This window comes from Bombina bombina, chromosome 2, assembly GCF_027579735.1.
Source record: "Bombina bombina isolate aBomBom1 chromosome 2, aBomBom1.pri, whole genome shotgun sequence".
Taxonomy (NCBI): Eukaryota; Metazoa; Chordata; class Amphibia; order Anura; family Bombinatoridae; genus Bombina; species Bombina bombina.
The window spans coordinates 928,715,544-928,739,353 of NC_069500.1; the positions used below are offsets into that span (position 1 = coordinate 928,715,544).

Sequence of the window (23,810 nt, forward strand, 5' to 3'; positions counted from 1 at the left end):
GGTCCGGGAGCGGCGGTATAGGGGGTAAAACAGTTAGTATAGTGTGGGTGCTTAGTGATAGAGTACCAAGAAAGCTGAAAAAAAAGCCGAAGAGCAGCGAGATCGATGACTGTTAGTTAACAACAGTCCGCTGCTCATCGCATCGTACTTGGTGCGCGGCTTTTTGACAGCTTTTTTGGTAACTTTGGAGAACGTATTCAGGTCCGCGGCCGCGATGTTAGGCAATCTTAGGTGAGCGTATTGGTGCCGTTGAATGCAAGAAAGTTGACGCTTTGATAAATAGATGCCATAGTATCTAAAGTGTCTGTGGGTGAGAACTTAGGCTCTAGTGATCATCAGTCAAGTCTATATGGTTTAATATTCAGGCAAAGGTGCTGTGCAACCATAGTAAAACATAAGTTTTAGATTTTATAATGATTGATTTTCTTATATAGGCAAATACCTAAATGAATCTCTAAAAGGGATGGCACAGATTACTGGAGTGCAAGAACAGTCCTTTGACGTGCAATATGGAGTTCTGATTATCTTTTTGTAAAGGAATATGCCAACTAAATGATGACAACAGCATGCAGTGACTGAAAGGAAGGGCCCTGAACTGCTTAAACAGTAATTTAAAGGTTAAATTGTAGATTGGTGACTTCCGGAAAGGTCTCATTAGTCTCAAAGTCTGTAGAAAGATGTGAATAATCAGTAGTAAGGTCAAAATGTCCTAAAAAGGAACAGACAATGGACAGACACACACACACAAACTCAAACAGAAACTTACACATACACCCAACTGACAGAGACAGCCTCAGAAAACACACAAAGACATACATACGCACACACACAGAGAAAACACACAAAGACATATACACACACACAGAGAGACAACAACTTAAAACACAGAAAGATATACATACACACACCCTCACTGAGACATCCACAGAAAACACACAAAGACATACGCACACCCTCACAGAGACACCCACAGAAAACACAGACATACATACACACACCCTCACAGAGACATCCACAGAAAACACAGACATACGCACACACCCTCACAGAGGCATCAAGAGAAAATATACAAAGACTAACATACACACACCCTCACAGAGACACCCATATAAAAAGCACAAAGACATATGCACACACCCTCACAGATATCCACAGAAAATGCACAAAGACATACACACCCACCCTCACAGAGAGACCCACAGAGACACAAACCAAAGCACAAAGACATAAAAACAGACACCCACAGAAGCACTCACAGGAGGAAATATGTATGCACTTTGCATCCCCTAAATCAACAGTGTGTAACATGCATGATAAAAAAAATGTAACATGATAAAAAATTGTAACAGAGTCGATGTTGATCAAATGAACAGTGATATTAAAAAATACTGGAGGACTGTGAAAATAAATGGGATCTGAAATTTAATATTACCAAGAGCAAAATTATGCATATTGTCACACTTGATGTTGGGTCTGGGGAGTGAAGCTCATTTGCAGAGGCATATTCAGTTGCAGGCTCTAGTTTATTGAATGTGGCCTTGTTAATTTTAGGCATAATGACAGATTAGAAATACAGGCGCTGGTATCAGAGGCAGAATACTTGCAAGGCCAAGTATAAGGATAGCTTGAACACAGAATACAGCAGAGGCTGAGTGATGGCAGCAGTTCAGGCAAGCAGAGGTTAAACACTTGTCTTGGCAGTTCAGGCAAGCAGAGGTTATACAAGGGCCTTTGCAGTTCAGGCAGACAAAGGTTAAACACCGGCCTTGGCAGTCCAGAGGTTAAACACAGGCCCTGGCAGTCCAGGCAAGCAAGAGGTTAAACACAGACCCTGGCAGTCCAGGCAAGCAAGAGGTTAAGCATACAGACAAAAGAATGACTAGGATTTCAGGCTTCAGGAGAGGTTAAAAAGTTCAAGGTTTATTGCACATAAACAATAGCAAAGCAGTACATCACCACAAGAGGTTAACATAAGTCCTGGTAGTTCAGGCAAGCAAGAGGTTAACACAGACTAGCAGGGTTGGTATTTCTCTGGCAAATACAGTACAAGGCAAATCCGGAGGCTTGGTCATAAAACAGGCAAGGTAGAAAATCCAGCAGGTCAGTCCAAAATCAGGCTTCAAGGCAAAAGGATTTTCCACAAACAAAAGCGTAGACTTAATGTCAGGGCAAAGACTGATTAGCCAGGCAGGGTTAAATAGTGTTGGTAATTACACATTACCAACAGCTGACAGCAGGTGGAGCCAGAGAGCCTAAGAGAGAAAGCAGAAAACAAAAAGGAAAGAATCCAACAACTAAAGCCCTCTGGTGGCTCTGTGAAAAGTCACTAGGATACAACCTAAGAGACCTGAGTTCAAGACCCCATGCAGGCATGACACATGACTCTTGTGAGCTGCTGGTGCAATGATGAATACGGCAAGCGTATTGCTCGCCGTATTCAGCGAGGTCTGGCGGACCTGATCCGCACTGTTGGATCAGGTCCGCCAGACTTTCATAACTAGAGGCCCAAATCTTCAGTAAGATATAAATAAACTAGAAACTTTCTAAAGGAGGGTTACTAAACTGGTACACGGTCTAAAATATAAAACATACAAAGAAAGACTACATATGTATAGTTTAGAGAAGGGAAAGAGGTGGCATGATAGAAACCTTCAAATATATGAAGGGACTTAATAAAGTGAAAGCTGAAACTATTTTCCACAAAAAAACAAATGCCAAAACAAGGTATCACAATCTTAAGTTAGAGGGTAGCAGATTCAGGAGAAATATGATGAAGCTTTTTTTATTTTGCAGAAAGGGTGGTGGATTCATGGAATAATCTTCCAAATGAGGTGGTAAACACAAAGACTGTAGAGCAGTGGCGGATCCAGAGCCTGGTCTCGGGAGGGGCACTTCCAGATTTTTTTGAGGCGGCGGACAGAAAATAATGAGTGCTTATAGAACAGACTATGGCCTAGATTTGGAGTTTGGCGTTAGCCGTGAAAACCAGCGTTAGAGGCTCCTAACGCTGGTTTTAGGCTACCTCCGGTATTTGGAGTCACTCAAAAAAGGGTCTAACGCTCACTTTTCAGCCGCGACTTTTCCATACCGCAGATCCCCTTACGTCAATTGCGTATCCTATCTTTTCAATGGGATCTTTCTAACTCCGGTATTTAGAGTCGTGGCTGAAGTGAGCGTTAGACATCTAACGACAAAACTCCAGCCTCAGGAAAAAAGTCAGTAGTTAAGAGCTTTCTGGGCTAACGCCGGTTTATAAAGCTCTTAACTACTGTACTCTAAAGTACACTAACACCCATAAACTACCTATGTACCCCTAAACCGAGGTCCCCCCACATCGCCGACACTCGATTACATTTTTTTAACCCCTAATCTGCCGACCGCCACCTACGTTATACTTATGTACCCCTAATCTGCTGCCCCTAACACCGCCGACCCCTATATTATATTTATTAACCCCTAACCTGCCCCCCACAACGTCGCCGCCATCTACCTACAATAATTAACCCCTAATCTGCCGACCGCAAAGCGCCGCCACCTACGTTATACTTATGTACCCCTAATCTGCTGCCCCTAACACCGCCGACCCCTATATTATATTTATTAACCCCTAATCTGCCCCCCTCAACGTCGCCTCCACCTGCCTACACTTATTAACCCCTAATCTGCCAAGCGGACCGCACCGCTATTATAATAAAGTTATTAACCCCTAATCCACCTCACTAACCCTATAATAAATAGTATTAACCCCTAATCTGCCCTCCCTAACATCGCCGACACCTAACTTCAAACATTAAACCCTAATCTGCCGACTTGAGCTCACCGCTATTCTAATAAATGTATTAACCCCTAAAGCTAAGTCTAACCCTAACACTAACACCCCCCTAAGTTAAATATAATTTAAATCTAACGAAATAAATTAACTCTTATTAAATAAATTATTCCTATTTAAAGCTAAATACTTACCTGTAAAATAAATCCTAATATAGCTACAATATAAATTATAATTATATTATAGCTATTTTAGGATTTATATTTATTTTACAGGTAAGTTTGTATTTATTTTAACCAGGTACAATAGCTATTAAATAGTTAAGAACTATTTAATAGCTAAAATAGTTAAAATAATTACAAAATTACCTGTAAAATAAATCCTAACCTAAGTTACAATTAAACCTAACACTACACTATCAATAAATTAATCAAATAAACTACCTACAATTACCTACAATTAACCTAACACTACACTATCAATAAATTAATTAAATACAATTCCTACAAATAAATACAATTAAATAAACTAGCTAAAGTACAAAAAATAAAAAAAACTAAGTTACATAAAATAAAAAAATATTTACAAACATAAGAAAAATATTACAACAATTTTAAACTAATTACACCTACTCTAAGCCCCCTAATAAAATAACAAAGCCCTCCAAAATAAAAAAATGCCCTACCCTATTCTAAATTACTAAAGTTCAAAGCTCTTTTACCTTACCAGCCCTGAACAGGGCCCTTTGCGGGGCATGCCCCAAGAAGTTCAGCTCTTTTGCCTGTAAAAAAAAACATACAATACCCAAGCCCCCCAACATTACAACCCACCACCCACATACCTCTAATCTAACCCAAACCCCCCTTAAATAAACCTAACACTAAGCCCCTGAAGATCTTCCTACCTTGTCTTCACCTCACCGGGTTCACCGATCTGTCCAGAAGAGCTCCTCCGATGTCCTGATCCAAGCCCAAGCGGGGGGCTGAAGAGGTCCCTGATCCGGCTGAAGTCTTCATCCAAGCGGGGCAGAAGAGGTCTTCCATCCGATTGAAGTCTTCATCCAAGCGGCATCCATCCGGAGCGAAGCGGGAGCATCCTGAAGACCTCCGACGCGGAACATCCATCCTGGCCGACGACTGAACGACGAATGACGGTTCCTTTAAATGATGTCATCCAAGATGGCGTCCCTCGAATTCCGATTGGCTGATAGGATTCTATCAGCCAATCGGAATTAAGGTAGGAATATTCTGTTTGGCTGATGGAGTCAGCCAATCAGAATCAAGTTCAATCCGATTGGCTGATCCGATCAGCCAATCAGATTGAGCTCGCATTCTATTGGCTGATCGGAACAGCCAATAGAATGCGAGCTCAATCTGATTGGCTGATTGGATCAGCCAATCGGATTGAACTTGATTCTGATTGGCTGATTCTATCAGCCAATCAGAATATTCCTACCTTAATTCCGATTGGGTGATAGAATCCTATCAGCCAATCGGAATTCGAGGGACGCCATCTTGGATGACGTCATTTAAAGGAACCGTCATTCGTCGTTCAGTCGTCGGCCAGGATGGATGTTCCGCGTCGGAGGTCTTCAGGATGCTGCCGCTTCGCTCCGGATGGATGCCGCTTGGATGAAGACTTCAATCGGATGGAAGACCTCTTCTGCCCCGCTTGGATGAAGACTTCAGCCGGATCATGGACCTCTTCAGACCCCCGCTTGGGCTTGGATCAGGACATCGGAGGAGCTCTTCTGGACGGATCGGTGTGAGGGTGAGGGGCTTAGTGTTAGGTTTATTTAAGGGGGGTTTGGGTTAGATTAGGGGTATGTGGGTGGTGGGTTGTAATGTTGTGGGGGGGGTGTTGTATGTTTTTTTTTACAGGCAAAAGAGCTGAATTTCTTGGGGCATGCCCCGCAAAGGGCCCTGTTCAGGGCTGGTAAGGTAAAAGAGCTATGAACTTTAGTAATTTAGAATAGGGTAGGGCATTTTTTTATTTTGGGGGGCTTTGTTATTTTATTAGGGGGCTTAGAGTAGGTGTAATTAGTTTAAAATTGTTGTAATATTTTTCTTATGTTTGTAAAAAAAAAATATTTTTTGTAACTTAGTTCTTTTTTATTTTTTGTACTTTAGCTAGTTTATTTAATTGTATTTATTTGTAGGAATTGTATTAAATTAATTTATTGATAGTGTAGTGTTAGGTTAATTGTAGGTAATTGTAGGTAGTTTATTTAATTAATTTATTGATAGTGTAGTGTTAGGTTTAATTGTAACTTAGGTTAGGATTTATTTTACAGGTAATTTTGTAATTATTTTAACTATTTTAGCTATTAAATAGTTCTTAACTATTTAATAGCTATTGTACCTGGTTAAAATAAATACAAAGTTACCTGTAAAATAAATATAAATCCTAAAATAGCTATAATATAATTATAATTTATATTGTAGCTATATTAGGATTTATTTTACAGGTAAGTATTTAGCATTAAATAGGAATAATTTATTTAATAAGAGTTAATTAATTTCGTTAGATTTAAATTATATTTAACTTAGGGGGGTGTTAGTGTTAGGGTTAGACTTAGCTTTAGGGGTTAATACATTTATTAGAATAGCGGTGAGCTCCAGTCAGCAGATTAGGGGTTAATGTTTGAAGTTAGGTGTCAGCGATGTTAGGGAGGGCAGATTAGGGGTTAATACTATTTATTATAGGGTTAGTGAGGCGGATTAGGGGTTAATAACTTTATAATAATAGCGGTGCGGTCCGGTCGGCAGATTAGGGGTTAATAAGTGTAGGCGACGTTGTGGGGGGCAGATTAGGGGTTAATAAATATAATATAGGGGTTGGCGATGTTAGGGCAGCAGATTAGGGGTACATAGGGATAATGTAAGTAGCGGCGGTTTACGGAGCGGCAGATTAGGGGTTAATAATAATATGCAGGGGTCAGCGATAGCGGGGGCGGCAGAATAGGGGTTAATAAGTGTAAGGTTAGGGGTGTTTAGACTCGGGGTACATGTTAGAGTGTTAGGTGCAGACATAGGAAGTGTTTCCGCATAGCAAACAATGGGGCTGCGTTAGGAGCTGAACGTGGCTTTTTTGCAGGTGTTAGGTTTTTTTTCAGCTCAAACAGCCCCATTGTTTTCTATGGGAGAATCGTGTACGAGCACGTTTTTTAGGCTGGCCGCTTGTGTAAGCAACTCTAGTATCGAGAGTTGAAGCTGCGTTAAATATGCTCTACGCTCCTTTTTTGGAGCCTAACGCAGCCTTTATGTGGACTCTCAATACCAGAGTTATTTTTATGGTGCGGCCAGAAAAAAGCCGGCGTTAGCTACGCGGGTCTTTACCGACAAAACTCCAAATATAGGCCTACGTTATTTAACCTATCGTACAGCTCTAACCTTATTTAAAAACAGTCACATTTGTCTTTCCAAATTATGGATTTAAAAAATTAGAAACAGGTGACATTTAACCACATATAACTTTATTATTTAACAGTTTTGTAGACTTTTTTATCAGGAGTTTGTATACTGATTATAGAACAGAATATTCACAGACAAAATCGTAACAAACCATACACAATTATGTGTAAAAAGGTAGAAATATACTGATAACAGTGTCACTTTCCAAACACTAAAAGCAACAGACACATAACATCCTTCCCTACCTAAACCTCAGGTATATTCAGTAGTTAGTATCTCAGTATTGCAAGCTTCCATTTATAGACAAGAGAGATGTGTCAGATGTATAGGTGTGGCACTGTCAGCATAGCAAAGAGTTTTATGTGTGAGGGGTAGATGTGGCAATACTGAGATACTAACTACTGAATATACCTGAGGTTTAGGTAAGGAAGGATAGAAATGCTGGAATTGCTCTACAGCAAGAGACTGACTGAGGTAGTGTCTATAGGCTGAACTTTGGGTATAATAGTGTAGGACATGCAGAGCTTGCTGTAGACTAGCTGAGGGAATATGTAAGAGTTCCATAGGATGCTTTAGGTATTAAAATATAAATGCAGGCTCCTGCTGGCTTGTGAGCAGCTGGCAGTTTAACAAGTTGTCACAATACATTTAACAAGTTTTAGCTAAGCTGAGCAACAATTATCCTGACTGATATGCACCAATAAGTATAATCAATATTTCTTACAAAAACACACTTAGAAGTCCCTGTGTGTGTATTTGTGAATGTATGTGTGTGTGTGTGTGTGTGTATGTATGTGTGTTTAACTATGTGTGTGTATATTTATGTGTGTGTGTGTGTGTGTATGTATTTGTGTGTGTATGTACTGTATGTTTGTATGTATGTATGTGTGTATGTATGTGTATGTAAGTATATATGTGTGTATTTATGCATGTATGTAACTGTGTGTATGTATGTATAATGTGTGTGTGTGTAACTATTTATGTATGTGTATGTAAGTATGTGTGTATGTATGTGTGTGTCTGTGTGTATATGTGTGTGTGTGTGTGTGTGTGTGTGTGTAACTGTGTGTATATGTATACCTAAACCTCAGGTATATTCAGTAGTTAGTATCTCAGTATTGCCACATCTACCCCTCACAAATAAAACTCTTTCCTATACATCTGACACAGACAGCTCTCTTGTCTAGCACAGCACAGTGTATTTTAAAATTTTACAATTTTACAATGTACGGTATTTTAAATGTATTTCCAGTGGGGTTCCAGAGAAACCTACCAGGCTACTAAATGCTGCTGCACATACAGTCCCCTGTCAACTGTCAATGTTTTTTTTCCAGTATGGCTGACAAGGTGGCAGAAGTGTGAAATGTATATTGCAGATTTTGACAAGTCAGCCATATCGGAAAAAACATTATGACAGTTGACACGGGAATTTGCAGCAGCCAGCATTTTACAGATTCTCTAGAGACCAAGCTAAAGTGTTTTTTATCGGTGGAGTCTGGGTCTGTCTGTTACAGAGAGTGAGCCGTCTGCCACCATGCCATGTCCTAAGTAACCCTGTCCCTGTTGTGAGTGAGAGTGACTTCACTTACCCCCAAATCTTCATTTTTTTGCTGCCTGCTGACCCGGTCCTGCTCGGATCCCGCGCTCTCTAGCTAGTCTTCCTGCACCACACCACAGCGCCTGGCTGGCTCCTCCCTCTTCCTTTCCAGTCCAGTCTCCTGTTCTGTCTCCGGTTATGTTCCACTGCCTTGTGTTGTGTAGGAATGTGACCGGCTGTGACTGAAATTGGAGGCTAGCATTGGAGCCAAGTGCCCCCCTGTAGCGACGCCACTGTAGGGAAGCCCTCTCTCAGTATATTCTCGGGGGGGGGGGCAATTGCCCCGTTGCCCCCCCCCCTGGATCCGCCACTGCTGTAGAGGAATTCAAAAATGCCTGTGACATGCATAAGGCTATCCTAAGGAAAAAGTAACATGTATTATGGCTAGACTTGATGGGCCTTTTTGGTTCTTATCTACCGTCATTTACTTTGTTTCTATGCCCTAGCACATAATTGCATTTTATTTTTGTATTAGAATGTCCCTTTAGCAAAATAACACCCATCTGATCCCCTGAGGGAGGCAACATCAACATCCCAACACTTGCTGGGTGCTTTCCAGGACTAGGATGGCCTATGATGATTAAGGGAGACTTTTGGGCTGAGTTGTGTGTGTGTGTGTTCTGTGGGGGTGGATGGGCAGAAGGAAGACTCAGGGTAGTCCTTGGTTTTACTTTGAAAGATGGAGCATTTATAGGCAAGATAAAGCTGAAGGAGGAACAGTGTGGTGCAACTTCCAAACAGTGTTAATCCCTCAATGTAATGCACAGCTAGGAGCTCTAACATTAGTAGACAGCTTAACAAGCAGTATGTGTGGCCTTCAAATTCACTCATATTTCAATAAAAAAAGGAAATTCAACAACAATTAAAATTATGGGGAGGCGAAAAGTGAGTTTAAAATCCTCCACTAAATACAAAATATAGAGAAAATAACTCATTGTGTAAACCATTTACAAATCTAAACAAGTCAGAAGACTTGCTTTAAACCTAGAAACTCTCTGACTACACTGTTTCCAATGCAGCAAAGGAATCTGGGTAAGATATGCAAACAAGGTTCACAATGACTCACCTTTTTACTTTTAGCCTGCTTTTTAAAACAGACTTCCCTTTATATTTTCTCTATATCCAATAAAAAAAGGAAAAATATAACAGTAATTAAAATATTTTCACACTGTTTGTTTGGCCACTCTAGAAATCAGTAACCTTTTGCTCATGCACAATTAGAAATGTTGTTAACAATCAAGGAGCTTTTTTATTATCCCCACTCCAAATAACCTTGCAGAGTTGGTTGTCCTATGGGACCTGGGATATCTCCATTTCACAGAGGAAGAAGCTCTCCAAAACCCAGTGTAAAATTACACTTAACAAAGCAATTCAGGTCTTTATCTTCACTGTTTAATATGAAGGAATAATTTATGAGAAAATGACAGATACTGTTGTGTTGCTTCAAAAGAAAGTATCACTCTCCTGGCTTTGCATAAAAAGGAGAGACAAAAACACTACACACAACTTGCAAATTATTATTAATTTAAATCTATTTATAAATATAGAGAGATGCATTTCAAATCAATGATTAAAAGAGCTCTGCATCTAACTTAAGAGGGTGAGTGGGGATTGATTTTTGGAACGTAGAGAGTTAATTAAAATCACTATTAAAGTAATGTGCTTAGTAAAATAACTTTGTATTTATGCTTAAAGGGATTTGAAACCCACATTTTTTCTCTTTCATGATTTAGATAGAGCATGCAATTTTAAACAACTTTCTAATTTACTTCTATTATCAATCGGCTAGATTACGAGTTGTGCGTTAGGTTAAAAAAAGCAACGTTAAGAGGTCCTAACGCTGCTTTTTAACGCCCGCTGGTATTACGAGTCTTGAAGGTACAGGCTCACCGCTCACTTTTTTGGCCAGACTTGGAAATACCGCAAATACACTTACGTAAATTGCGTATCCTCTTTTTTCAATGGGACTTACATAGCGCCGGTATTACGAGTCTGCACAAAAAGTGAGCGGTACACCCTCTCCTGTCAAGACTGGTACCGCATTTTAAAGTCAGTAGTTAAAGTAGCATAAAACTCTTAACTAAAGTGCTAAAAAGTACACTAACACCCATAAATTACCTATTAACCCCTAAACCGAGGCCCTCCCACATCACAAACACTAACATAAATTTTTAACCCCTAATCTGCCGAACCGGACATCAGCGCAACTATAATAAATATATTAACCCCTAAATCACCACACTCCCTCCTGTAAAATAAAAATAAATCCTAAACTAGCTACAATGTAACTATTAGTTATATTGTAGCTATCTTAGGGTTTATTTTACAGATAAGTATTTAGTTTTAAATAGGAATAATTTAGTTAATGATAGGATTTGTTATTTCAATTTCTTTTAATTATATTTAAGTTAGGGGGTGTTAGGTTTAGGGTTAGACTTAGGTTTAGGGGTTAATAACTTTAATATAGTGGTGGCGACATTGGGTGGCGGCAGATTAGGGGTTAATAAATGTAGGTAGGTGTTGGCGATGTTAGGGCCGGAAGATTAGGGGTTAATAATATTTAACTAATGTTTGCGAGGCTGGAGTGCGGCGGTTTAGGGGTTAATATGTTTATTATAGTGGCGGCGACATTGGGGGCAGCACATTAGGGGTTAAAAAGTGTAGGTAGGTTGCGGCAACATTGGGGGCGGCAGATTAGGGGTTAATAAATATAATGTAGGTGTCAGCGATGTTGGGGGCAGCAGATTAGGGGTTCATAAGTATAATGTAGGTGGTGGCGGTGTCCGGAGCGGCAGATTAGGGGTTAATAATTATAATGTAGGTGTTGGCGTTGTCGGGGGCGGCAGATTAGGGGTTAATAAGTGTAAAATTAGGGGTGTTTAGACTCGGGGTTCATGTTAGGGTGTTAGGTGTAGACATAAAATGTATTTCCCCATAGGAATCAATGGGGCTGCGTTAAGGAGTTTTATGCTGCTTTTTTTTTTCAGCCGGCTCTCCCCGTTGATTCCTATGGGGAAATCGTGCACGAGCACGTTACACCAGCTGACGGCTAACGTAAGCAGCGCTGGTATTGGAGTGCAGTAATGAGCAAAATTTTGCTCAACGCTCACTTCTTGTCTGGTTTGTAAAAACCCGTAATACCAGCGCTGTCTGTAAATGAGCGGTGAGAATAAACTGCTCGTTAGCGCCGCACAGCCTCTAACGCAAAACTCGTAATCTAGGTGAATGTTTATTTCCTTCTCTTGGTATCTTTTGTTAAAAAGCAGGGACATATACTTAGGAGCCGGCCTGGAGAACTATATGGCAGCAGTTTTGCAAAGAATGTTATCTCTTCAACACAAAATATCATGGGAATAAAGTAAACTGGAAACTTTTTTAAATGGTATTCTCTGTCTGAATCACAAAAGGAAATGTTTGGGTGTCATGTCCCTTTAAGAGAGCCATGTCTCTGCCCAACAGATCAGTGGGAGCTAGCTCAAAATGTATAATGTGAGGAGGTTGCAATATAAATGCCTTTAGTTTAGTGTTGCGTCATGTAAATAATTTTCGCTTTTTTATATGCATGAAATAATTTTTTTGTTGTTTACTTTAGTCAATGGCTAGAAAGAAAGAGTGGCTCATTGTTGTCTAGGATTCGAGTAAATGGAGATAATGAAATTAAATGTAAAAAAAAAAGTATGATTTTAACCTGTAAACTCTAAAATAACTGCAAGGAACTATATTTTCTGAGCTATCTAGATCCTTAAATACTACTTAGCAATTTTACACTTCATGGTAAAATCACACAGAGATGTAATCACAGTTATCAGGTGTTCAAGAGCAAAAACGTAAGCTTTTCCCATATCTGGCTGTGAATCTCTTTATAAGTTTATAACATATAACGTGGGCCTTGAGAAAAGAAAAATCACACCTCATTCTTTGTTGAGTTTAAAAGGATCTTAAACTCATTTTTAAAGAGGTATTTTTTATTAAAACCATTTTAGTTTGAGGCACTTGGACACAAATTAAGCAAAAGGGGCCGATTTACCATTGTGCGGACATGATCCGCTGTAGTGGATCATGTCCGCCGGAAATCGATAAATGCTGACAGCATACGCTGTCGGCATTTATCATTGCACAAGCATTCCTTGTGAAATGCTTGTGCAAAGCCCACCGCTGCAGATTCGTGGCCAATCGGTCAATAGCAGGGGGTGTCAATCATTACGATCGCATCTGATCGGAATAATTGCTGTCCACCACCTCAGAGGTGCCGGATGAATTAATCGACCCCAAAGAGTTTGCTGACAGCTATTGTAAGCAATCAATTCTGAAACACAACATTCCATTTTTCTAAAAGCTAAAATGCTGTATATTTTTCCCATTGAGTGGTTTGAAAAATAAATAAAAGAAAAAAAAATATTTTTATTGGTAGGGGTTCGTTGATCTACAGGTATAGTTCTTGCCTGGGGGGGGTCTTGGATTTCAATCCAGTACGAATCCTGGATTCTGACATCCTTGGATCTGGTAGGGCAGTGGGTGCTGTTGGCCAGAGCTTCCTTGCCAAGAGAAGATGTGGTTGGTGGAAGCAGTGAGAAAGACCGCTGCATCTAAAGACTGTGTACCTAGTTGCTGGACCCCCTGGGAAGGTAATGTGCACAAGGCACCGAGACCAGGACGGAGCAAGTTCCCTGGTCAGCAAATGTGCACAAGGCACCAAGACCAAAAAAATGTAGTTTACCGAAATTATCAATATAAATTATATATTTTTAAAGCATGATCAATATATTCAGTGCCTTTTTCTATAAAGAAAATTAGATTACTACATTTGAATACAGCCTTTTTCCCACACAAAAATAAAAAAAAAAAAAAAAAATTGTTCATTTGTATTTTTTTTTTCTGAGCACATAATGGGAACCTTTCATTCAGTTTACTTGTAGTTATTTAGTTCTGTAGAGGTGTCACTGTCCAAAAAAAAATGATACATAGAAATAAGTTCTCCGGAAACTAATGCCCTACTACTAATCATTTTCTCCTTCTAGTCTGTTATAAAGGTCATGAGGTGAAGTCCATGAGTGGCAGCTTGTTGAACTAGGGAGATTTATTGTGTACTGAGGTATGTGCCATTATAGGTAGAGCGCTTCTCTCTTCGTATGCACTCCGTGCCCAGTGTGCTTAGAGGAATGTGGCTGCACCTCACTGACGAGGCCCATAGGAGGCCAAAACGATCGTCTGGGGTTGTCATGTTCCTTGTTCAGAGGAGAATTGCCTGGTATTTCAGGGCTGGACTGACCTTACTTGACGGGATCAGACTGATATACTTCAGGAAAGTTTTCTTCTGTGAAAAGCACACTGGTCTAAAAGAGGCTGCTTCCGGGTGGTAAATCGCCATAGAACAAGCCACTGAGCTGTTGTTCGTTCCTGGTAGAGCGCTTCTCTCTTCGTATGCAAATTATTATGACCCTGGGGAAGTCTCCCTATGGGTGATGGGGGAAACCAGACGTGGACTCCTTGCCCAGTGTGCTTAGAGGAATGTGGCTGCACCTCACTGACGAGGCCCATAGGAGGCCGAAACGGTCGTCTGGGGTTGTCATGTTCCTTGTTCAGAGGAGAATTGCCTGGTATTTCGGGGCTGGACTGACCTTACTTGGCAGGATCAGACTGATATACTTCAGGAAAGTTTTCTTCTGTGAAAAGCACACTGGTCTAAAAGAGGCTGCTTCCGGGTGGTAAATCGCCATAGAACAAGTCACTGAGCTGTTGTTCGTTCCTGGTAGAGCGCTTCTCTCTTCGTATGCAAATTATTATGACCCTGGGGAAGTCTCCCTATGGGTGATGGGGGAAACCAGACGTGGACTCCTTGCCCAGTGTGCTTAGAGGAATGTGGCTGCACCTCACTGACGAGGCCCATAGGAGGCCGAAACAATCGTCTGGGGTTGTCATGTTCCTTGTTCAGAGGAGAATTGCCTGGTATTTCGGGGCTGGACTGACCTTACTTGGCGGGATCAGACTGATATACTTCAGGAAAGTTTTCTTCTGTGAAAAGCACACTGGTCTAAAAGAGGCTGCTTCCGGGTGGTAAATCGCCATAGAACAAGCCACTGAGCTGTTGTTCGTTCCTGGTAGAGTGCTTCTCTCTTCGTATGCAAATTATTATGACCCTGGGGAAGTCTCCCTATGGGTGATGGGGGAAACCAGACGTGGACTCCTTGCCCAGTGTGCTTAGAGGAATGTGGCTGCACCTCACTGACGAGGCCCATAGGAGGCCGAAACGATCATCTGGGGTTGTCATGTTCCTTGTTCAGAGGAGAATTGCCTGGTATTTCAAGGCTGGACTGACCTTACTTGGCGGGATCAGACTGATATACTTCAGGAAAGTTTTCTTCTGTGAAAAGCACACTGGTCTAAAAGAGGCTGCTTCCGGGTGGTAAATCGCCATAGAACAAGCCACTGAGCTGTTGTTCGTTCCTGGTAGAGCGCTTCTCTCTTCGTATGCAAATTATTATGACCCTGGGGAAGTCTCCCTATGGGTGATGGGGGAAACCAGACGTGGACTCCTTGCCCAGTGTGCTTAGAGGAATGTGGCTGCACCTCACTGACGAGGCCCATAGGAGGCCGAAACGATCGTCTGGGGTTGTCATGTTCCTTGTTCAGAGGAGAATTGCCTGGTATTTCGGGGCTGGACTGACCTTACTTGGCGGAATCAGACTGATATACTTCAGGAAAGTTTTCTTCTGTGAAAAGCACACTGGTCTAAAAGAGGCTGCTTCCGGGTGGTAAATCGCCATAGAACAAGCCACTGAGCTGTTGTTCATTCCTGGTAGAGCGCTTCTCTCTTCGTATGTGCCATTATAGGGTCAGACAACACCAAAAATGTTATTGTTTAAAAAGATAGATACCACCTTTACTACTCATTCCCCAGCTTTTCACAGCCAACATTGTTATAATAATATACTTTATCACATTTAAACCTCTACATTATGCCTGTTTCTAAGCCACTAAAGACAGCCTCTTATCACATGTTTTTTTTATTAGCTTTTCACAACAGGGGAGAGCTAGTTCATGTGAGCCATATAGATAACATTGTGCTCACGCACATGGGTTGTGCACAACACAGCACTAATTGGCTAAAATGCAAGTCAATAGATAATAAATAAAACATCATGTGATCAGGGGGCTGTAAGTAGAGGCTTAGATACAAGGTAATCACAGAGTTAAAAAGTAAATTAATATAATCATGTAGGCTGTGCAAAACTGTCCCTTTAAGATGCTTTTATGTACCTCCCCTCCTGAATAGAACATAATAAAATGAGGTTTGCTATTGTTTTCACTCTCCCTAATTTAGCCATGATTTTAGTTCTGCCTAATCTGTTCAAGATTTAACCCAATTACAGGGGAACTATAGAGTTTTTGTTAGCTGATCTGAGCTCTGTATATATCATAAAATAACATTTTTTTTTTCATTAAGTAACATAGCAGTGAAGTTTGACTGCAGTTCCACCAGACTATGAAGTTTTTAGATATGAAACCCCAAATTTTTATTTCGAGAATCAGATAGAACATAACATTTTAAACAACTATTTAATTTACTTCAATTATCAATTTGTCTTCATTCTCTTGGTATCTTTTGTTAAAAAGCAGGGATGTATGCTTAGGAGCTGGCCCATTTCTGGAGTAGTATATGGCAGCGGTTTTTCAAGAAGGTTATCCATTTGCAAGAGCACTCAATGGCAGCACTATTTCCTGCCATATAGTGCTACAGATGCCTACCTAGGTATCTCTTCAATACAGAATATCATGGGAATGAAGAAAATTTGATAAGTACCGTAAATTGGAAACTTTTTTAAAACTGTATGTTCTGTCTGAATCACAAAATATTTCTTTTGGGTTTCATAGCCCTTAAACAAACTTTTTGAATTATAAGAAATTTGAGGACTAGTATTAAAGGGACAGTTTACCCTAAAATGTTCTCCCCTTTCATTTGTTCCCAATGATCCATTTTACCTGCTGAAGTGTATTAAATTGTTTACAGATAGCTCCTTTGCCTTTATATCAGTAATTGAAATAGCTGAATATACCTGTTATATTCCTACCTATACTGAGAGTTTCTATACTTAATTATAAGTTATAAAACAAGCTGTGTAAACCTAGCCAGAAGAAGAAATGACATTCCCAGTGGGAGGTAGGCGACATAAGTAATAAAATGTTCATTTCTAATTGTTCTCTCTAAGGCCCTGATGATCGAAAGTGCCGCAAGGCATCAATATATTCTAAAGGGATCCACCATGATGTAAAGCATGCTGGCATAATATTCCAACCTGCCAACATCATTGTTAACAGGCGGCATCGCCGAGAGGGGTTTTACTATACATCCCAATGGTTGGCAATGTTGGTGATATATTACAATCAGCATCGCCACAGACATTGACAATGTATAGTAACGGATCGCTTTGAAATATGGCACTGAGCCTAATAAATATACCTATTTACCCCTAAACCACGACAAACCCACTGCAAACACCCCTACTCTACTTAACCTCTAAACCACAACAAGTCCACCGAAATCACCCCTAACCAATTAACCTCTACACCGTCACAAGTCCACCACAAAAAAGCACTACTCTACCTAACCCCTAAACCACTACAATCCCACCACTATCACCCCCTAACACACTAGTTTTCAAACCTGTCCTCAGACCTCCCCTACAGTCTAGGTTTTCTGGATTACCTTGCATGAGAGCAGGTAAAATAACCATGTTTACTATTCAGCTGATTATTTCACCTGTGCTCTAGTTCAGATATCCTCAAAATGTGGTCTCTTAGGGAGGCCTATAGACAGGTTTGAAAACCAGTGACCAAACTTATAAACCCCTAAACTGCCACAAGCCTACTGCAATCACCCCCTAATCTATTAACCTCTAAACACCAAGCCATACACCGCCACAAGCCCACTGCAAACACCGTACTCTACTTAACCCCCTAATAGCTAACCCCTCCAAGACCCATAACCTAACACCCCCTAGGTTACAGAAAATAAAAAACACTAACATTACAGAATTTTTTTTAAAAGAAACAGTAAGGCCTATCCTAAAACTAAAGTCCACTTAAAAAAAAAACTCACACCAAAATAAAAAAAAAAACTAAACTAACACAAAAACCCTAAAGATTGTCCTGAAAATGGCATTTGGTAGAGAACTGCGTTAAAGTGATTTAGCTCTTTTACTTGGAAAAAAAAATCCCTACTCAAAACCAATGTAACCCTCCAACCCACAAATAAAAAAGCGTATCTTAAAAAACTTAAACTAAAAATTGCCCTGATAAGGGCATTTGGTAGGACATTGCCCTAAAGTGATTATAGCTCTTTTACCTAAAAAATAAAAAAATCCTATTAGAAACAAAATCAAGCCTAAAAAATCCCTAACTTAAAAAAAAGATTGCCCTAAGAAGGGCCTTTGGTAGGGCATTGCTCTGAGAAGGGAATTTAGTTAGGCAGTGCCCAAAAGTGATTATAGCTTTTTTTTGCCCTGAAAGAAATAAAAATGCCCTATTCTTAAAAAAAATCCTATCCTAAAAAAAAACAACATAATTTATGTAAGAACTTACCTGATAAATTCATTTCTTTCATATTAGCAAGAGTCCATGAGCTAGTGACGTATGGGATATACATTCCTACCAGGAGGGGCAAAGTTTCCCAAACCTCAAAATGCCTATAAATACACCCCTCACCACACCCACAAATCAGTTTAATGAATAGCCAAGAAGTGGGGTGATAAGAAAAAAGTGCGAAGCATAAATATAAGGAATTGGAATAATTGTGTTTTATACAAAAAAATCATAGCCACCACAAAAAAGGGTGGGCCTCATGGACTCTTGCTAATATGAAAGAAATGAATTTATCAGGTAAGTTCTTACATAAATTATGTTTTCTTTCATGTAATTAGCAAGAGTCCATGAGCTAGTGACGTATGGGATAATGACTACCCAAGATGTGGATCTTCCACGCAAGAGTCACTAGAGAGGGAGGGATAAAATAAAGACAGCCAATTCCGCTGAAAAAAATCCACACCCAAAAATAAAGTTTAAATCTTATAATGAAAAAAACTGAAATTATAAGCAGAAGAATCAAACTGAAACAGCTGCCTAAAGTACTTTTCTACCAAAAACAGCTTCAGAAGAAGAAAACACATCAAAATGGTAGAATTTAGTAAAAGTATGCAAAGAAGACCAAGTTGCTGCTTTGCAAATCTGATCAACCGAAGCTTCATTAATAAACGCCCAGGAAGTAGAAACTGACCTAGTAGAATGAGCTGTAATCCTTTGAGGCGGAGTTTTACCCGACTCGACATAAGCATGATGAATTAAAGATTTCAACCAAGATGCCAAAGAAATGGCAGAGGCCTTTTGACCTTTCCTAGAACCGGAAAAGATAACAAATAGACTAGAAGTCTTTCGGAAATTCTTAGTAGCTTCAACATAATATTTCAAAGTTCTAACTACATCAACCTTAGGGATTTTGTCCCAAAACTCTAATCTGTCAGATGGCACAGGATATAATTGCTTAAAACGTTTAGAAGGAGTAAATGAATTACCCAAATAAACTTACTTCACCACCTCCATAGGAGGCAAAGTTTGTAAAACTGATTTGTGGGTGTAGTGAGGGGTGTATTTATAGGCATTTTGAGGTTTGGGAAACTTTGCCCCTCCTGGTAGGAATGCATATCCCATACGTCACTAGCTCATGGACTCTTGCTAATTACATGAAAGAAACGTAATTTAAAATAAAAACCCTATCTTAAAACAAAAGATTGCCCTGAGAAGGACATTTAATAAGGCATTGTCCTTAAGCAATCAAGCTCTTTTGGACATAAAAAAACATATTCTAAAGAAAACAAATCTTAAAAAAACAAACAAAATTAACCCACCCCAAAAAATCTTAACTCTAAACCCCAAAGTTTCTACTCACCCAACTTGAATCCGGCTCCAGCGCACTCAGTCACAGAAATTCTCCTCTTCTTTCTTCATAGCGGTGGTCATTCGGGACGGACCACTTCATGGCGGTGGTCCTCTTGTAGCTTCATCCATGGAGGCGTTCTTCCACCTGATGCATCTTCTGTCTTCTTTCAAAACAAAATTCAAATCAGCCAATAGAATGAAATCTTTTTCTTTTGGATGATTTGAATTTGGATTTGAAAATCAGCCAAAAGGAATGCCAGGTCACCCCTATATAAGGGGGTACCTCGCATTCAAGCTTCAGTATGCATCAGTGACCGCATAAAGAAGGATCGGATGAAAGATGGAAGAAGACACATTGGGTAGAAGAGCTGCGCCATGTATGAAGCTACAAGAGGAGGACCAATTCCATGAGGATAAAGAGGACTGCCCCAGTGGACTGTCACCATGAAGAAAGAAGAGGAGCACCACCAGGGCTGAGCACAGTCAAGTCTGATGAGTAGAAACTTGGGTGGGCTTTTTTATGGCATAGGTTTTTTTTCCCTTAGGTTTTTTTTCCCTTGGGATTTTTTAGGATGGGATTTTTTTTTAGTATAGGGCTTTTTTTTATGGCCAAAATAGCTAAATGGGTTTTTTTTTACTTTTTTTTTTTTAAAAAAAATAGTATTTGTTTTAGAATAGGGCATTTTTTTTCTTTCAGAGCAAAATAGCTATAATTGATTTAGGGCACTGCCCTACCACATGCCCTTTTAAGGGCAATGGCCTACCAAATGCACATCTCATGGCAATATTTTTTTTAAATTTGTTTTCTTTCAGGGCAAAAGAGCTATAATCACTTTAGGACACTCCTCTACTAAATTCCATTCTAAGGGCAATGGCCTACCAAATTGTCCTTCTTAGGGCAATCTTTTTTTTAGGATAGGGATTTCTTTAGAATAGGATTTTATTTTTAAAAGTAATAGAGTTTTTATCACTTTAGGTCAATGCTCTATCAAATGCCCTTGTCAGAGCAATTTTTAGTTTAGTTTTTTTAAGATAGGCTTTTTATTTGGGCAGGGGGGGTTACTTTGGTTTTTCAATAGGTATTATTTTTTGCCAAGTAAAAGAGCTAAATCACTTTAGGGCAATGCCCTATGAAATACCCTTCTCAGGGCAATTTTTAGAGTAGGTTTTAGTCTTAGTATAGGGTTTTTTTATTTTGGGTGGGCTTTTTTTAGGGGACTTTAGCATAGGCCTAACTGTTTTGTTTGGTAGTTGTTTTTTTTGTAATGTTAATGTTTTTTATTTTCTGTAACTTAGGGGGTTTTAGGTTAGGGGTCTGGGGGGGTTAGCCATTAGGGAGTTAAGTTGTGTAGGGGTAGTTTGCGATGAGGGGTATTGGTTTAGGGGTTATTAGGTTAGGGGATGTTTGCAGAGGGGTTTATGGCGTTTCAGAGGGAAACAATGAGTGGCGATGTCAGTGGAGTTTTGCAGAAGCAATGATCCTTATTATTTCCTATGGGAGACACATTGCCACTTGTTAACACTTTGCAGGTCAGTCCCCTTTTTTAGACTATATCAACAGACCAGCAACCTGTGATCCTGGCGAACCCAAGCAGGCAGTTTCTTGTCGGCCTGTCAAATAGCAGTGCCTAAGTATTGGGATTTGTTATACAAACAGAGATAAGCATGTGAGTGTAGAGAAAGTGATAACATAAGGAGATCTGCAAGCTCAGCCAATATTTTCTGCATGGAATTGAACTAAGCATTAAGCAAACAGGCCTATCAAATATCTTTATGCGGTTGAAACCTTGTAAATTTAACAATGAAATAAATTAAGAAATCCAAGACTTTCTCTCTGAACTAATTGAAATATATTATGTTTCTGTAATTACCAGGGAAGTAGTTTGGTCTAGGCAAACAAGGCACTTGCCTAGGGTGGCAGATTTGGGGGGGCAGCACTTTTTGAGTCTCACTATACCCACACTCACTGCACTAAACACACTCACACTACACATACATACACACAAGTGCATTTGAACATGAACATTTACTTTGGAAATGTCATAAAAAAGTCACATTACACCCTCACCAAAAAATATTATGGCCAAAAAGGCCTAAAACCTGGGAGCGGGGTCAGCAAAATTCTGAGTGCCTAGGGCAACACAAAACCTAAATATGCTACAGGTACCTATATCAAGGCTTTGCACTACTCTACAGTGATTAAATACATTTTAAAAAAAGCTGACATTTGAGAAGTTTCTATTCACTTGAGAGATAACTCTTAGTTAAATTAGTAAAACCATACAATATGGCCCGATAAAGGTATCATTTCTACTATTAATTAACACTGTTTTCTTTATCTAAATGTTAAATATGTTTTTTTTATCAATTAATAATCTTATATTCAAATAGTTATTAAGTAAAACAACATGTTCTTATATTAATAAAAAAAAAACATAAGAAAAGATTTCAGTTTACCATAATTTGCTTTGTATTTTAAATATGGTATACTCAAATGGCTTCTAAATATAGGATAATAATAATAAAAAAAAAATTGTTAATGACGTGAAATATTTTTTGCTGATCTACTAAAATTCAACTGCAGCAAATCAAAAATAAAAAAAACAGTATTTGCACAAATTAAAGTAGCAAAGATAATCTAACTGCATAACAGCTAGAAAAATACAACTAATAACAACTATAAGAAACATATATGTTTGAGGTACAAATATTTTAAAAAGACACAGAGAACAAACTGGCATCAAAGCAAGTAGAAGATATTAGCATGGTACTCACCCCAGAACAAAGTAAGAATTTGTGCCTGGGGAATAAGGCTGAGAGAATACACTGCCCCAATGTGAAGCAGGGACATAAGGATTACATTTCTCCAGACTATTTCTTGGCTGTAAATTGCCTTTCCTTTGTCCTGTGTCTCTGCTCCTGAGTTTCTGGGGTCTGCTTCCCCACAAAATGGAATTGTTTCCTTTTCTGTCATGACACTCTAAGTAAGTATATTCACTATTGATGCTTTCTGTGTGAAGCAAAAGGGCAAAAGAACTAGGAGTCTACCTGTTTACATTAGGCTGCTAGGTGTGCTTTGTTATCTATTGAGCAAAAATGGCCTACGACTGAGATATTTTGTAGTAGTTAATCTGTTGCTGCCATCTCTCTCATGATGCTGCTGTGGCAGCGCTGAACTCCGCACAGCAACAGAAGAGGAGGGGGAGTGAGAAAAAAAGACCTGCATAGCTACAGCCAATAGATTTGTCTTTCTAAAAATTTCTAGAAGCACTTTCTAAAAGTGGAACATTTTGGAACTTGTGTTTAATACTACATAATCTGTTGATATTATTATTATTATTATTATTATTATTATTAGAAGTGGTAATAATATAAAATAATAATATTATTATTTTTGTTAATAAGATGAATAATAAACCCACACACAGAAATATATTCACAACAATTAAAACTTAATTCTGTTAAGCAAATTAATTTTGTAACATTTTCTGCAATGAAATCTTAAAGGGACAGTCTACTCCAGAATTTTTATTGGTTAAAAATATAGATAATCCTTTATTACCCATTCCCCAGTTTTGCATAACCAACACAGTTATATTAATACACGTTTTACCTCTGTGATTACCTGGTTTATAAGCCTCTGCAGACTGGCCCCTTTATCTCAGTTCTTTTGACAGACATGCATTTTAGCCAATCTGTGCTCACTCTGTATGACACATATGAACTAGCAGTGTCTAACTGTCAAAATGGACTGAGATAAGAGGCAGTTCAACGTCTTATAAATTAGCATATATGAGCCTACCTAGGTTTAGCTTTCCACAAAGAATACCAAGATAGCAAAGCAAATTTGATGATAAAAGTAAATTGGAAAGTTGTGTAAAATTGCATGCCCTATTGGAACCATGAAAGCAGAGGCGTAACTAGAAACCACAGGGCCCAGGTGCAAAAATCTAAGAAGGGGCCCCCCACCACCCCTCCCCCTCCAAAAAAAGGTGAATTTAATATTTATTTATTTTTACATTTAACACAGAAAAAAAAGTGAATCAGATTACATGTCTGCAAAAGGAGGTACCCTGTGCCCACAGTCTGCGAGATGGTCTGA

At 39.3% G+C, this 23,810-nt stretch overlaps 1 protein-coding gene across 1 annotated transcript in view; it reads right to left on the reverse strand.

Moving 5' to 3' along the window:
• The window catches only part of SCD5 (stearoyl-CoA desaturase 5), a 303,691-nt gene extending 281,009 nt beyond the window's left edge, over nt 1–22,682 (reverse strand). Inside the window, exon 1 of the mRNA XM_053700164.1 lies at nt 22,484–22,682. Within this exon, the coding sequence (XP_053556139.1) occupies nt 22,484–22,682 (199 nt within the window). The remainder of the gene's footprint in view (nt 1–22,483) is intronic.
• Nucleotides 22,683–23,810: the final 1,128 nt, after the last annotated feature.